Source organism: Heptranchias perlo, chromosome 36 (assembly GCF_035084215.1).
Source record: "Heptranchias perlo isolate sHepPer1 chromosome 36, sHepPer1.hap1, whole genome shotgun sequence".
Lineage (NCBI taxonomy): Eukaryota > Metazoa > Chordata > Chondrichthyes > Hexanchiformes > Hexanchidae > Heptranchias > Heptranchias perlo.
In genome coordinates this window covers 22251166-22267412 of record NC_090360.1, presented here as the reverse complement: position 1 = coordinate 22267412, position 16247 = coordinate 22251166, and the positions used below count along the sequence as shown (strand labels likewise).

Genomic DNA, 16247 nt, shown 5'->3' with positions numbered 1-16247 from the left:
CGGGCACTGACTCTCACTGGGGGACAGTTCGACGGGCACTGACTCTCACTGGGGGACAGTTCGACGGGCACTGACTCTCACTGGGGGACAGTTCGACGGGCACTGACTCTCACTGGGGGACAGTTCGACGGGCACTGACTCTCACTGGGGGACAGTTCGACGGGCACTGACTCTCACTGGGGGACAGTTCGACGGGCACTGACTCTCACTGGGGGACAGATCGACGGGCACTGACTCTCACTGGGGGACAGTTCGACGGGCACTGACTCTCACTGGGGGACAGATCGACGGGCACTGACTCTCACTGGGGGACAGTTCGACGGGCACTGACTCTCACTGGGGGACAGTTCGACGGGCACTGACTCTCTCTCAATGGGGGACAGTTCGACGGGCACTGACTCTCACTGGGGGACAGATCGACGGGCACTGACTCTCACTGGGCGACAGTTCGACGGGCACTGACTCTCTCTCAATGGGGGACAGTTCGACGGGCACTGACCCGTGTAGGAGATAAAGGAAGCTGCCATTTATATTTAAATGAAACGTAATCTATTTATACTTTGACCACAAGACCCTCTCAGTCAAAAGGTGGAGAGTAGCAGAGCGCTGACAGGCATCCATCACACAGGCACACTGCTCCCTATCCTGCATGTTTTTGCATGCATTCTTGCCTTGTCACTCGTTGGGATAAATGCTTTGCCTTTTGGTGGTGAAGCTCTGAACCCAAGTGCATGCTGCTGTAAACATGGAGACGTTGGAGTTTTATCTCACTAACCATGCGATGGCCTGAACTTTTCACACCAGAAGACGGACGGAAACAGCGGGAAAGATCTAATGCAGCCACTTCCGAGGAATAGCTTCTTGGGCTACAAGAGTGATCAGGATGAAAATCATTCAAACCATCACGGCGAAGAGACAGGGAGAGACGTAAGTGGAATTAACGTTCGAATGATATTTGGGTGCAGATAAAGCTTTTACGTTCCATTGTAAGCAGCTTCAACATTCTTCAGAGACTCATGTTGGTAGGTTTCGTTAGTTTGCTTGAAGTCCTCGTTCTCCTGTAATTCATGTGCTGCGAATTCGAGCGTTTCAACATTTCCTTAGTTCTCAATTGTAATTGCTAAGCAATTTAATCTGGCTCGAGATGGCGTGGAGGATATTGTACTGAACTGCTTCAGGATCTTTCAGTGCCGTAAAAGGTAGAGAGCTGCGACTACCCAGTGCTTCTTAGTTATCCTCTTGCCCTGCTTATGCTTTAGTTAGAATGTGCTGGGGACAGAAGTTTGAGGAGGAATTTTATGAGGTACCCTGGCTGGGGTGGAGTGTGGGACAGAGAATTGGGGTGCAGTCTCCGAGCTGTGCCCATGGCTACAGTGAAGCCTCATGACATCACCCCTTGTGTGTTGAACTCCCACTCATGAGACATCATGAATGAGGACAGTGCAATACAAGAACAAACGAACTTGCATTTATATAGCGCCTTTCACAACTTCAGGACGTCCCTAAGCATTTTACAACCAATGAAATATTTTTGAAGTGTAGTCACTGTTGTAATGTAGGAATCAGGGCAACCAGTTTGCGCCCAGCAAGGTCCCACAAACAGCAAAGAGATAATGACCAGATAATCTGTTTTTTAGTAATATAGGTTGAGGGATAAATATTGACCAGGACACCGGGGAAAACTACCCAGCTCTTCCAATAGTGCCGTGGGATCTTTTATGCCCACCTGAGAGGGCATATGGGGCCTTGGTTTAACCATCTCACTCAAAAGACGGCACCTCCGACAGTGCAGCACTCCCTCAGTACTGCATTGGGAGTGTCAGCCTAGGTTATGTGGTCAAGTCTCTCGAGTGGGACTTGAACCCACAACCTTCTGAGGCAAGAGGTGCTGCCAACTGAGCCACTGCTGCCAGGAGGGACACCTTGCATTTATAAAGTGCCGTTATCGTAATCAAATGTTCCAAGGCATTGGACAGAGAGGTGACATGGACACCAAGCAGGAGCAGGAGTGGAGGAGTTTGGAGGGAAGACCAAATACACGTTCGAAAAGGCAGGTTTTGACAGCGGGGTGGGAGAGGGGCTCGGGGAGGGAGAGGGGTGGGGAGGGAGAGAGGGGCTGAATACTCTGCCATTGAAAGCAGAGCAGCAAGAGAGACAGTGGATGCACAGAAGGTCACCACAGAGACTGGATGGGGGATATAAGGGTACAAGAGAGCATCCTTGTTTCTAAATCCCTCCGTGGCCTTGCTCCCCCTGCCCCCACCCACCCACCTGGTGTTGGGGAGATGAATAAACAAGGCCAAGGATTTTGATCTCAATGCTTTGGAGATGGGGAGTCTGTGGAGGCTGAGGTCAGGGCTGATGAGCGAGTGGGGCTTAGCATGGGATAGGATGCAGGTGATGGAGTTTTGGATGCGATAGAGCTCGTGAATTGTGGAGCTCGAGACCAGCAAGGAGGGAGCTGGAGTCTGGAACGAATAACAGCATGGATCAGTGTTCCTTCAGTGGTGGGAGTGAGGTCGGGGCTGTTTTAATTGGACCAAAAAGGGTGGCACTGGGTAACCCAGTGTCATTGGGTCAGAACACAGCACCGCCAGTGCCCCCTCAATCTGAGGAGAAAGAAAGACTTGCATTTATATAGCACCTTTCATTACCTCAGGATGTCCCAGAGTGCTTTATAGCCTTTTGAAGTGTAGTCACTGTTGTAATGTAGGAAACGCGGCAGCCAATTTGCGCACAGCAAGGTCCCACAAACAGCACTGTGATAATGACCAGATAATCTGTTTTTAGTGATATTGGTTAAGAAATAAATATTGGCCAGGACACCGGGGAGAACTCCCCTGCTCTTCGAAATAGTGCGATGGGATCTTTTACATCCACCTGAGAGAGCAGACGGGACCTCGGTTTAGTGTCTTATCTGAAAGACGAATAATAAAACGCTTTTGCAGATAGTCCAATTAAACTGAAAGGTGCAGAAAATAAATCTAACTGACAATCATCACTCTGACGGTCAGTGATGTGGTTAGTGTCCTATGGTGACCAGTCATGAGATTGGGGCAGGCTCAACGGGTGGAATTTGGGATTGTGGAGGGAATCCACAAAATCCACTAAAATATCCTTTTTGACGTTTGAGAATTCTTTCCAAACTGTGCCCGATTTATACGTAACCGAACTCTGTCGTCATCCTCTGTCAAAAGATGAAAACAGCTCCTGGCTGTGAGAAGTACACAAGAAAAGATCCCTAAACCCTCGGTCCCACGGCCAGATTGAGTCACCTTGCAGCTGTGCGTGAATAGCTATTGTATCGTTTTTTTTTAAATGCGAATTTTCTGCTGCGGATGAGTGGAATTTATCTTATGCAGTGACGCAAAACGGGCAATAACAAATCAGCAGCCCTCCTTACACCCCGCCCAATTATTCTTTTCCATTGAAGCTGCTGATTTGCTAGTGCCTGTTTTGCGATATCGCACAAGAGTAATTTCACCCACTCAGTGCTGACATCAAGTGTTTCCAGATCTAGTGTGGTGTGATAGAGGGAAGCTCCCTCTACTTTCCTCCAACAATGTGCTAACTCAGTCCTAACTTCAGAAGAGTGCCAGTGTTGACATTTTTCTGTTTGTAAGGCCATGGGATGGCTGGTGTGACAGAGCGAGGTTGCTATTTAGATGTTGAATAAGGAACGATCGGTCGTATGTGGGATTAAAACTGAACGGATTCATTTTAAGTAGGGTTCTGACAATCTCCAGGCAGAGAATTTTATCCTAAGCAGCTGCATTTTTAAACTTATTTTATTCCAAAGGATGGGAAGTTGAACTTTTAGGACCCGAGACAGCACCGAGGATTGAGGTGCTGGCTCCATAGTCGCAGGCAGGACATTGTTTGTGGGGCTGGCACTATCTCAGAACTTGTAAAAATTCCACTCCTTATTGACATAGAACAGGAAGAGGAGCTGCTAACAGCACTGTCTGCCGAACTCGAACAATTGGAATGTGGCTGCCTTAGAGAGAACCCAACTGTCTGAAGTGAACCACCACAAATGGATTTCTGGCCACTGCAATGGATTGAGCTCAATTGTGGTCACAGCAACGGCTGGGGAGGAGCAGACATAATATGGATTACAACAGGGTTCTGTACCACTTGCGGCTTGAGGCTGGACCTAACGAAATTCCAAACAGGGCGAGTGATTTGTCGCGGTGTGTGACATCCCGTGAGAAATCCCACAAATACCTACACTTGCCACGTGTGATACTGTTTGCTTCCCGAGTCTTGCACGTTCTGCGTAAACCTCCCCTTGGGGCAGTGAGCTGCAATAAGTAATTGGCCCAGATCATGAACAGATGATGGTTGGCTGAAAAGGAACTTACTGCACTGTCATCCAGAGGGGACCTTGTGCTCAAATGTTCTCCCAGTCCAGGAGCTGCTTCAAAACCGAAGCTTGGACAAAAAAAACGGGCTGAAATGGAAGAGCAGTGCGGGACGGGGTGGGTCCAATTCTGGGACCAGTGCTCCTTGTCTCATGAGGTCCCACACTGGGAGCAAAGCAAAGATGCCTTGTACTGAATGTGTGCAGGAGTGAGTGGGCTTGTCATGACCCAGTGTGGTGGTCTTTGCGAGCAAGATCGGGGTGTGATGTACAACCAGATATCCTGTTTACAGGGTGTGTTTTATAGGCCTGGCTTGGAGCACTGCTTGTTCCAGGGTGTATGGAGTCATTGTCGCCTCTTGTGTTGGATAAAGTAAAACTGCCGTTGTTTGAGGTGAGGAAAAGGAACATGTTGGTCGAGCCAAAGATTGCCGGTCTCTTTTCCCTGTGCTCTCTACGGCAGGTCGAGGCCGCAGTCTTAATCGAGAGCGAAAAGGTCATATCCGACGGCCATGCCTTGATTTTTTAAATCTGGGTTCACTCAGAGGAGGTTGGAAGTTCCTGAGGGAAATCCGAGAGAGCTGCAGCTTGAGTCTGTAATGGGCGATGTGGTACACAGACCCCTTCCCATTATAGGGATTGCACCCTATTTAAATACTCCTGTCCCATAACTGACGGCTCTGGGCCGTTCGCCCCCCCCGCCAATATTGATCCTCTCCGGAAGGCGCCGGCTTGTGGGGGTACAGTTTCACGGGTGACCCGCGGCTATCTCGCTCAAATGGCCGCGTGACCTGAACAGCAAGTACCGGTAGAATAGCCGATTAGGGAGGCGATGATAGCTGAGCCCGAATATTTTTCCAAATACGCACACACCCACTTCCCAACAAGAGTCGGTGGACAGCAGTTAGGAGCAGGAACCCTGGCTGATTATTTCTCTCTCCCTCCTTTAACCTGAGAGTTCAGATGACCTAACTCAGCACAGAGCAGGGATTTGACCTATTAATCTGTATGGCTCAGTACCACACCATGTGGTCCCTTTGCCCCAAGGCTACAATAATAGAGCCTCTCTTCTCTGCTCACAGTCTCTCTGATATCTAGCTCTCTTTTAAACTATCTCGTATTCCAGAATGTCTGTCTCTATTCATTCAGTACTTTTATCTTTATGTATTAACCCTTTCTCTATCTTATCATTTTACCAGTATGTATGGGATCACCCTAGAACAATGCACTTGACTCCATCAAACATATCACTGATGAAAACTTTAACAAATATATCAAAGTTTCCAGCATTTTTTTCATGAAGACCGTGTCTGTTTAATATAAAATTTATTTTTTTAACAACTCGTTTTGTGAATTTGATGTTCTTTAATGTGAGAGATATTAGTGATGGGAAATAGTACAGGTTCCATTTGAAACACTAGTGTCGGCATCAAGCAGGGTGGGGACAGCAGGGGTTAGATAGAGTAAAGCTCCTTCTACACTGTCCCATCAAACATTCCCAGGGCAGGTACAGCACGGGTTAGATACAGAGTAAAGCTCCCTCTACACTGTCCCATCAAACATTCCCAGGGCAGGTACAGCACGGGTTAGATACAGAGTAAAGCTCCCTCTACACTGTCCCATCAAACATTCCCAGGGCAGGTACAGCACGGGTTAGATACAGAGTAAAGCTCCCTCTACACTGTCCCATCAAACAATCCCAGGGCAGGTACAGCACGGGTTAGATACAGAGTAAAGCTCCCTCTACACTGTCCCATCAAACACTCCCAGAGCAGGTACAGCACGGGTTAGATACAGAATAAAGCTCCCTCTACACTGTCCCATCAAACACTCCCAGGGCAGGTACAGCACGGGTTAGATACAGAGTAAAGCTCCCTCTACACTGTCCCATCAAACACTCCCAGAGCAGGTACAGCATGGGTTAGATACAGAATAAAGCTCCGTTGATCTGCTCCAACAATAACACACCTCAGCCCCAGAAGGACGTTCGAAGGATGAAGAACTCCCCCTGCTGCACCAGTGTGCCCTTTAACTATTTCCCATCTCAGCAGTCTCGGGCCTCTTTGAATGAAGTTTACGTGTCCATGTCCAGTGGGAACTGGCCTGAGACAAATCGGTCTTTTTTTTTAAAAGCAAACAAAGAAGCCCAGGGTATCTCTGGCCAATTTCGGTGTGTGTGCTCGGACTCAAGTGCCCAGGGCAGGTGGGTTGTCCATACATATTACAGCTCCTGCATTCCATGGTATACATCTTGCTGTTCTATAGCCTTTATTCAATCTTCTTCTTTCTCCTCCACTCCCATGCCGTTACCTCTTTTTAGAAGCGGGATATAAGTCCAGAAGAAATAGATTTAAAGAATGAACCTTGGTATAAATTCTTTTCGGAGCTGGAATTCGGGAAGCCGGTAAGTTGCTCGCTGTTTTGAGTCTCGGTTAAACGTTTTTTTTCATTGCTGCAGTCATTTGTAAAACTGACTAGGAATAATTTCACAAGAGTTGGAGCACTGTTATTCGGGAGCTTTGGCCGTGTAATGAGTCATTTTCTCTGTTTAAAAGAAACAGTTGTCAAAATGCAGCAATGGCTGCCCCATTATCATAGTCACACGGTTTGATCCCCGGCCTGTGCCCGTCTCAGCCAAGGCAACAAGTGCTGACTAGAGTTGGCCTCAGCAACCCCAGGGCTAGAGATGAGGCATCGAGCTGGAGCACGTCCGTGTGGGGACATCAGGTGAGAAAAGGATCGAGCTCCGCCGCGATGCCCCCTGCAGTCAAATAGCCTGCTCTCTGTCACCCTCTAGACTTAAGATCACTCTTTAAGTAGGGTGAGGTATGAAAGGGTGCCTGGTGCCCTGAGATCCACACCCCAGCGCGATTCAGGAGAGGGAGAAAGACCGGCAGAAATTCGGATTCATTTCCACATGTACAGGTGATTAGAAAAATCATTTCAGTGTAATGCTTGAATCTCAATTGCGAAGCTCCTGACAATGGGGAGCTCATTGTTTCAGCAAATGGAGAACAACATTAGGACCGATTTTCCTTGCTAACCCCCCAATGCGTCCCCAGTGCAACCCCCACCCCCCCTCCCCCCCCGGCCAGGCCCTTACACCTTGGAGTCGGGGTGGAATTCCCCCAGGGAGGCCTGCGGCTGCAGGAACGGCCTCTGACGCCAATCCCTGGTCCCTGGCAGAGATATGGTGCTCACTTTGGGTCCTCTGATATTTCCTGCCAGATCCTCCCTAGGAATCCCTCAAAATGGACACCCGGCATTGGCACAAGGAATGGGAGCGAAAAGTCCAGGAATATCCCATCCTGCCCCGTTGCCATGGTTACACTTTCCACTCCGCGCCCTGGAAATCCCAGGGGTTGGAGAATTGGCGTGACAGGCCTGGGATCCGGCCCCCCCTCCTCTCTGCTGTCCGAGAGGCCGAGGCATGTTGTAAGGACACCTAAGGGTGTCTTCACACCACAGGGTGATTCACAAGGCAATGCCACCGACAGGGCGCCTCTTGAATCACCCCTTGCATCTTTGGTCCCTTGAAAGCACCGGACACCTTTTAACTCTAACCTGCAATTAACTTAAATGTCCAGACAGAACAAACACCATCGCCCACAATACCGGGAGAGGAGGGGGGAGATTTTCAACTTGCCGCCTGAGCATGAGATTGGCTGTCGAGAGTAAGAGACTGAGATCAACGCTGAAACAGAGAGAGAGAGAGAGAGAGGAATGGAGGGACGGACGGAGAGCGAGACACGGACAGAGGAAGGGAGATGGCGGGCAGAGAGAGAGAGAGACAGTGACTGAGGGACAATGTCTCCTTGGATGAGACACTAGTCTCCTGACACTTTAAGGAGAGGAGGGGAGACTGTTGGTGAGAGAGAGTTTCAGGGGTGAGACATCCCACCAGACCCCCTGTTTATTAGCTGAAAGTTTTTCATCTTCACTCAGCTGGAAGACCAAGGCTTCATGGGCCTGGAAATTCAATGGTGGGGCACCCGTTCAGCAGACGCTAAACTGAAGCTTAAGCCTCCCTTATGATGGGCAGGAAGCGCTCCCTGGGCCAGTGGGGCTGGGGGTGTGGGAGTCTTGCTCTGGGGGCGGGGGGGTCACATTCTGAGCCTGTGGGGGGGGTCACACTCTGGATCTGTGAGGAGGGTGTGGGGATCACACCCATTGTCTGTGGGGCTACACTCGGCATAAATTGATGCCTTCAAGGTACATAAAATGTCTTGTGTGCAGGTGTGTATTCGAATGGTGCCAAATCCAAAGTGACTGAAATGCCAGTGTAAATAACGGTCTATTTCTGTTGTCCTGCATTGCAATCCTGGATATCAGCCATTTATCAATGTGGTAGGTACTGGATCCACCAGCCTGTGCAGCTCCTATATTCCAAGTCTTGGTATCTTTTAACAGCAGTTTTTAAAAAAAAAAGTCATTTGTTCCCTTTAGGAAATGAGACTGATAAACAGGCCTCGGCAGATGGTTACAAAGAAAGTTGTTGTAAAATTAACTGGTCAGCTGAAAGCTTTCCTCTCTGTTGTGTGCTGTTTGCCAGTTTTCCTGCTGTCTCCTCCTGCCAGTGTAAGATAACTCCTCAGTGTTTCTTCCTGTCTGTTCTGAATCAACCCTGTGAAGTAGCAACGAGGGGGTCAAAATCACTGCATCTTAAATCCTTGCTTTGGCCTGCTCACCGCCGTGACCCTTGCTCCTTGCTCGCAGTGCATGCTGCCCGTAGGCTTCAAGCAAGCATTTTAAATGTGCTGGAAGTTCAAATGTCAAATCCCTCGCTCTGTAAGAAAGTGTAACCGTCCCTGCCCACCCCCCCCACTTCAAATCCACTCAGCAAAGCTCCCGTCACCGGGCGCGGCCCACGTTTCATCCCTGACCTGTGTTGAATTTGCAGAGATGGCCTTGGCGGTTTGCCTCAGTGCCTTTGGGCCAAGGAAGGGTGGGGTGGGGAGGAAGGGGAGGAGAGAGGGGGGGGGGGAAAATAAACCAGGGTTCTGCTCCGGATCACTGTCTCACAACTCCAGCTGGACACTGCGCGTGTGTATGTAAATGTTGGATGGGTTTGGGATGCGAGGCCCTATGTGGTCGAATTGCCCGTGGGTTCTCAAAAATTGAAAGTGCTGGGAAAATGCACAGGTTGTGACATTTTGGGTGTGTGACTTTTAGCTGATTGTGATGGTGTATACACATCTGAAACGCTATATCCTGTATCTCTCTCTCTGTCTCTCTCCTTTACACAATGAGGCCCATGCGCTCTCATTGCCCAAGCTCGTGCCTGTAAATGCCGACTGGGGTGAATTACCCGCAGCCCATGGAGAGTCAGTGTGCTCGGGGGGGGGAAGAGAAATACCAGCAGAGCGTTTTTATTAGGCCGAATAGAATCGCCTTTTTTTTTAAAGAAAGAGCCTCGTCCTACAGGTTTGCTCTTTACCGTCTTGGGCGGGAGGGCACGGGCTGCTCGTCCTACGCCCCACCGACCGTTGCCATGGTTACCATCCTAACCCAAGTGGCCATTCTTCGTGTGTGAGCATCAGAAAGCTATTCGGCCATGCAGGCCTCACGGCCAGAAAGGCCCTGTTCCTACTTGCACACGGAGGCTGGTTCCAGCAGGAGCCATGGCTCCAGCAGGAGCTACTGGTTGGCGATCAGGAGCGGGACCTCCGGCTGATTTTGTTTTCCTTTGCTCCTTCGCTGGCGCCTGTTACCATGGTTTTAGTGGCCCGGTCTCCTGCCTCGACTGAGATCAATCAACCTACCCAGCAGCACAGACCAGGAATGGGACCGGTTCCCTCCCCGGTCTGCTTGGCTCAGCAATGCCCCCTGCCTGCACCAACAGAGACCCGCGCGGGAGCAGGGAATTCTGACTTTGATTCGGAAACAAGATTTTGCGACCCATCTCGATTTTGACCTCCTGGTTCCCTCGTTTCTTGTGATGTTTTGTTCTGTTCATTTCTTCATTTCCTCCTTTGCTCTTCATCAGCCTCCAAAAAAGATCTGGGATTATACGCCAGGAGAATGCTCTATCCTTTCTTTAGAGGATAGGAAGGTAACTTGTCTGCCTGTTTTTCTGATGTGCTGTGTGACCATACCATTAACCCTTAAAACGCTGCAAACAATCAGCTTCTGGAAGAGGGAGATTAAGGTCCCTGTTTTGTGGGTGACTTTACACCCTGTCTCCCCTCTTGCAGAGGCTGACTGACCAGCCTTTTCTGTTTTTTCATTTCAGACTTTTTCAGCATTTGTGGTTTTTCCTTTCTAACACTTGAGTTCAGCATTGTTGCCTTTGGTCTCGGATCATTGCAGAGCGATTAGCTACTTATTGAGTGCTTTGATATAAAATCACTGTGGATGTATGACTGTAATCGCTGGTGCATGTTATGTCCCTGTGCGCATAGATTATAAAAGCAGCCCTTGCAAATGGTGTTAGCAACAATCGAATATTTCTTCTTCTGTCGTGCAACATGTTTCTTCCAGCCGGCCGATCTCGCTCTGGGTCGTTTCCGTAACGAAGACCCTTTTTACGAGGCCTGACTCGCCACCCCCCCACTCGATGCTGTTGGGGGGGGGGGTTTTCAGACACGAGTATCCCTCTGGATGTCAACCCAGTTTTCAGAGACCGGAACCTTTTGACTCTGCTCGCCGGGGCTGTCTGGGGTGGGGCTCGACCCCCAACCTTCCAACTCAGAGCTGGAAATAATACCAGAGTCAAGGCTCACTCCAACATCCAATAGTTAGAGGGTAAAAATTGAGATGGGCTTTTTCTAAATCTTCTGTGATTTAGGATAATGTATCGGTCTGATCATTTCCTGTAGTATGATCTCCTCATGGACTGTGCAGAAAGTATGAACTGGGTGGGGGTGGAGGATGGAGAGAATCATTTTCTGTTTCCAATACATGTTCACTGTACGTACTGTTCCGTAATGCCTACAATAGTGACCACTGAAGGTCAGCCATTGGGGAGTGACCACTGAAGGTCAGCCACTGGGGAGTGACGATCTTTCTTTTATTGGCCCAGATCCAGGAGGGTGTCAGTTCTGAGACCCGTCATTCATCTGTGAATTTGAACAGGTCGCGAAGCTACAAGAGATGATGGCCACTCCCAGTGCTTAAGCAACTTCTGGTTAGAGGCAGCTTGTGGCAGCCATTGTGCAGGACTTTTCCTCCTGTCACATTCATAGACAGAGACCATGAGTGTGTCCTGGGGCCCAATCAGTGTTTATTGACTGGAGCTCAGTGTTCTCCAAGAGTCCCGCTGCTAATGGGAGAGATCCCGGCCACTACATATGAAACGCAGGAATTCTCACTGGAATAGGAGCTCCGTCGACCGTAACCTTGGTCAGGATCCCTTCCCTTAGCAGCAGCATTCCAAGGTAGGAATGGTGCTGAGGGGGAAAGGAAAGGGGAGGGGGAAATGAAGAGGAGAAGGAAGTGGGTAAAAGCTGGGAACGTTGCTTTGGGTGAAGGGAGAAGCTGGGAGCTGTGCCTTTGGGTGGAGAGGATGGAGTGTTCCAGCATTAATTTGGAGTGGTGAGGAAGAATGGCGGTATTAATATAAGGAGAGTGTGCCAGGCTGGACTGAAGGAGTTAAGGAAGGGAAAGAGTGCCAGGTTGAATTGGGCCATGGAAGAAGAGACACAGGTTGCACTGAGAGGGAGAAGGAATAGACTGTCTCCAATTAAGGGAAAGAATACTGGATATAGCAACAGTATAATTTATAAAACCCACGTAAGCACTTGTCTTCATATCTCACAGACTTATAATCAGGGTCATTCTTAAGTTATCAACTTACTGGGATGTGTCAGCTTTTTTTGAAGCTGTTAGTCAATTTTGGTTTTGGATTTGGGTGTCTTTGTACACGAATCACAGAAAGTTAACATGCAAGCAATTAGGAAGGCAAATGGTATGTTAGCCTTTATTGCAAGGGGGTTGGAGTATGAGAGTAAGGAAGTCTTGCTGCAATTATATAGGGCTCTGGTGAGACCACACTTGGAGTACTGTGTACAGTTTTGGTCTCTTTACCTAAGGAAGGATATACTTGCTTTAGAGGTGGTGCAACAAAGGTTCATTAGATTGATTACTGGGATGAGAAGGTTGTCCTATGAGGATAGATTGAGTAGAATGGGCCTATACTCTGGAGTTTAGAAGACTGAGAGGTGATCTCATTGAAAGTTATAAAATTCTTAGAGGGCTTGACAGGGTAGATGCTGAGAGGCTGTTTCCCCTAGCTGGAGAGTCTAGAAATCAGGGTTATAGTCTGAAGATAAGAGGTCAGCCATTTAGGACTGAGATGAGGAAAAATTTCTTTAGAGTTGTGAATTTTTGGAATTCTCTACCCAGAGGGCTGTGGATGCTTAGTCATTTGAGTATATTCAAGACTGAGATCGATAGATTTTTGGACACTAAAGGAATCAAGGGATATGGGGTTAGAATAGGAAAGTGGAGTTGAGATAGATCAGCCATGATCTTATTGAATGGTAGAGCAGGCTCGAGGGGCCGAATGACCTACTCTTGCTCCTATTTCTTATGTTCTTATGGTATCTGTGACCTCCTGAACTCAGCAATCTCCAGGAGAATAGATCAGGCCTGGGGCAGACACAGAGGAACAGATGGAAGTACCTCCCTCCTGAAACTCCGCCCAGAAGAGAGAGATCAGAACCTTTGTATCCCTGGATGTGCCTTTTTTGGGGGGGGAGGTGGAGATGGGGTGGAGCCAGGTCAAGTCAAAGCTGAAGTGACCAAGACAGGCAACGATGCTGGAAATTGTTTTGAGATGGGTCATATTGAGTTCTTACATGAGATCTCTCTTCCCCATTGATTGAGTGGTACATCGCATTGATTGTAAGACTTCTAATTCATGCTGACTGGTGGGATTGTTTGTAATACCCATCACAATGGATGGAACAACAACTGGCTCCTCGCGAGCACCTTAAATGTAGCAAAACATCCCAAGTTTCTTCAAAATGGGAGGGAGGGGGGTTGAATTTAGACGCTGAGCAGGAATTGGGAGAAGAGATCGGGGAGGTGACTGATGACTTGGTTTACGGAAGCTTTGGAAGATGGTGTCAGATGTAGCGAGGAGGAGGGATTTAGGAAAACATTCATAGAGCGGGGCCATGATTGCTGAAGGTGCTGCCGCTGATTGTGGAGAGGCACAGGAGCAGGGCTGGAGGAGGTTGTAGAGGTTGGTAGAATGGGGCTGGGGGAGGGTGTATCTGGGGATTTAGGGATGGAGGAGGTTACTGAGGTCGGTAAGTTGAGACTGGGGATGGGGGATGTTGCCCTGGGGTGTGGGGCTGGAGGAGGTTTCTGAGGTCGGTAGGTTGAGACTAGGGAGGGGGATGTTGCCCTGGGGTGTGGGGCTGGAGGAGGTTACGGAGGTCGGTAGGTTGAGACCGGGGAGGGGGATGTGGGGCTGGAGGAGGTTACTGAGGTCGGTAGGTTGATGTTGCCCTGGGGTGTGGGGCTGGAGGAGGTTACTGAGGTGGGTAGGATTAGACGAGGGAAGTTGGAGAGCCAGAGTGGAGGGAGCCAGGGAGACATTCCTAAATGAGGATGAAGATTTTGAAGTCAATGAGTTGCGAACGAGAGCCAACTCTCATCAACGGGGGTTATAGGTGAATGGGATAGGATGCAGGTGGTGGAGTTGGAGTTTATGTAGAATGGAGCTCAGGAGGCTGTTAAGAGACTGTTGGAGAAATTGAGCTTGGAGATAACCAAGGTTTGGATGAGGATAAGGTGAGGCAGAGGCAGTTGCTGGGCGTGTTCCTGGTGATCGACTAGGTGAAGGGCTTAAAGCTCCAGCTCAAGGTTGAATAGGACTCCGTAACCATTCGCTGGCAGGTTCAATTGGAGCAAGCAGCTGGGAGGGGGATCGTGTCTGGTGCTAGGTTAAGGAGTTTTGGCAATTTACAAATAGATTGACTTTGATGTTTGTCATTATTAAGCTCAAGGAAATTCTGGCTGATCCACCAGTTAATGGCAGGCGGGCAGCCGGACAGCCCAGCAACAGTCTTGGACCCGAGGGTGGTGGTGTGGAGATGAAGCTGACCTCTTGTTCGCAGGTCATGTTGGCGAGAGGCAGCCTGTATATGAGGAAAGGAGGGGACAACAGTATGGGCAAGGGAGGAGGACCATTGGAGGAGATGTGCTGGCTACGTTGAGGCAGATAGGGATGGAACCATAAAATGGACCATGGAGGAGAGGGTCAGCGGAGAGATTGAGGGCGACACAAAGGTCGAGGAGGGATAATGCACCGTGGCCTCAGTCACGCGTGATATCGGTGACTTTGGTTAGGGCTGAATTGGTGCTGTGGGTGGCATAGAAGCCAGGATAAAGGGATTCAGACAGGGAATGTTGGGTGAGGATGACTTATTCAAGGACCTTAAGGGGGAAAAGGAAGTTGGAAGTGGGGCGAGATAGGTGAGTCACTCTGAGACAGAGCCTAATTCTTAATCGTCTTCACCATTGAAAAGGTGCAATGAGATCGTTGGACAGCTCAGAGGCCCCATGTGTTGAGTCACACGGATCGAAAAGCCTCTGATTGTATCCCAGGTTCTAGTTAAGTTGATGATCTCAACTGGGGCAGTAATTGGAGCACAGTTGGCCTAAGCAACCCTGCATTGAGGAAGAGGAACTAAAATCAGTCAGGGTTACCGTTCAGGATAACTATGCAGTGACCCCGTCCCGGAAGTGTGCGTGTGGACATCAGGGAAAGACTGGACTGGGATCAAATGTGATGTTCCTACAGTCAAATAGCCTGACTATGCTCACTCTCTAGACTCGCAAATGAAGGTACAACTGGGCTGTGGTGCCCAGGAGAGCTGTGGCCCAACACCATTTGGTGCCTTCAGGAGAGGAGGTGCTTTCAGGAGAGGAGGGGAGAAACTGAGGAAGAAAAGATTCTCACCACCCAGAAAAATTCCCACTCATTCAGGAAAATTAAAACTTTTCCCTGGTGAAGTGTGGGAATAGATACCTATGTATCTTAAATCCCTCGGTGAGGGGGGATGTATACTGAATAAAATGATCAGCAAACGGTAAATGGAGACCGAACCTTTGCAAAATGAGTTCAATTTGGGAAAGGCTTTCATTTATTTCTTACATTACTGCTGGCCCCAACATGTGTCATTTTAATATTTTGCTCATGTGACTCCTCAGTGTATGTGTGTTGGTTGTGGTGTCTTTACACCTTGAAATTCAAACTTTCTGTTAACTTAAAGAAAAAGATGTTCTTAATCTCCAGTAGTTTTGTATAAAACTGCTCTTTTTTCCCCATGTGGGGTTATTCAGCTTAGTTCTGCGAGAGCAGATTGGGCCCTGGGGTTTCTGTGTAACACTTGAGTTACTCTTTTATTGTGTAGCCACTTTCCTTGTGCACTTGGCTTCTTTAACGTGCCAGGGGCGACCGTTTCCATTTGCACTTAACTGAACGCAGTGTTTTTCCCAATTCTTTTTTCTTTTTCTCCTCCTTTTTTTTAATCAGGATCAGCTAGAAAAAGATCTGTCTCTCTACCAGGCTGAGCTAGACACAGATTTAGAAAATATGGAGAAGCTTTTTAAAAGCCAGGACACCCGGCGGTGGAAGGTATTCTCGACTTTCTCCTTCGCTGCATGCTTTAACATTTTCACTACTGAGAATGAATAGGCCCAGCAATCAATCAGTGCGGGGGTCGGGGGGGGTCTGTAGGGAATCCCCTGTTGATGGTTAATAAACTTGTAATCAATTGATAATTAGCATGTGAATGGCAGAGGCTGGACCTTCTCGTACTGGGGTAAAGTACGCCTGAATCTTTGGTCGCGTTTTTTTAAAAATAAAATAATTATTATATTTTTTGTTTGTTCTCCCGTTGGTGACCGTTCAGCTCCTTGCTCAGTTCAT

At 48.7% G+C, this 16247-nt stretch overlaps 1 protein-coding gene across 27 annotated transcripts in view; it reads left to right on the top strand.

The window, feature by feature from the left end:
- LOC137304194 (sorbin and SH3 domain-containing protein 1) overlaps positions 1–16247 on the top strand; it is a 357720-nt gene that overhangs the window by 285598 nt on the left and 55875 nt on the right. For 24 of the 27 annotated variants that reach the window (XM_067972736.1, XM_067972735.1, XM_067972732.1 and 21 more), the window contains 4 exons: positions 805–927; positions 6684–6767; positions 10350–10415; positions 15852–15953. The exons of 1 other annotated variant lie outside the window; for it this stretch is intronic. In XM_067972736.1, coding sequence (XP_067828837.1) covers positions 805–927; positions 6684–6767; positions 10350–10415; positions 15852–15953 — 375 coding nt within the window. The remainder of the gene's footprint in view (positions 1–804; positions 928–6683; positions 6768–10349; positions 10416–15851; positions 15954–16247) is intronic. 2 more of the 27 variants (XM_067972739.1, XM_067972744.1) reach the window with 2 other exon arrangements.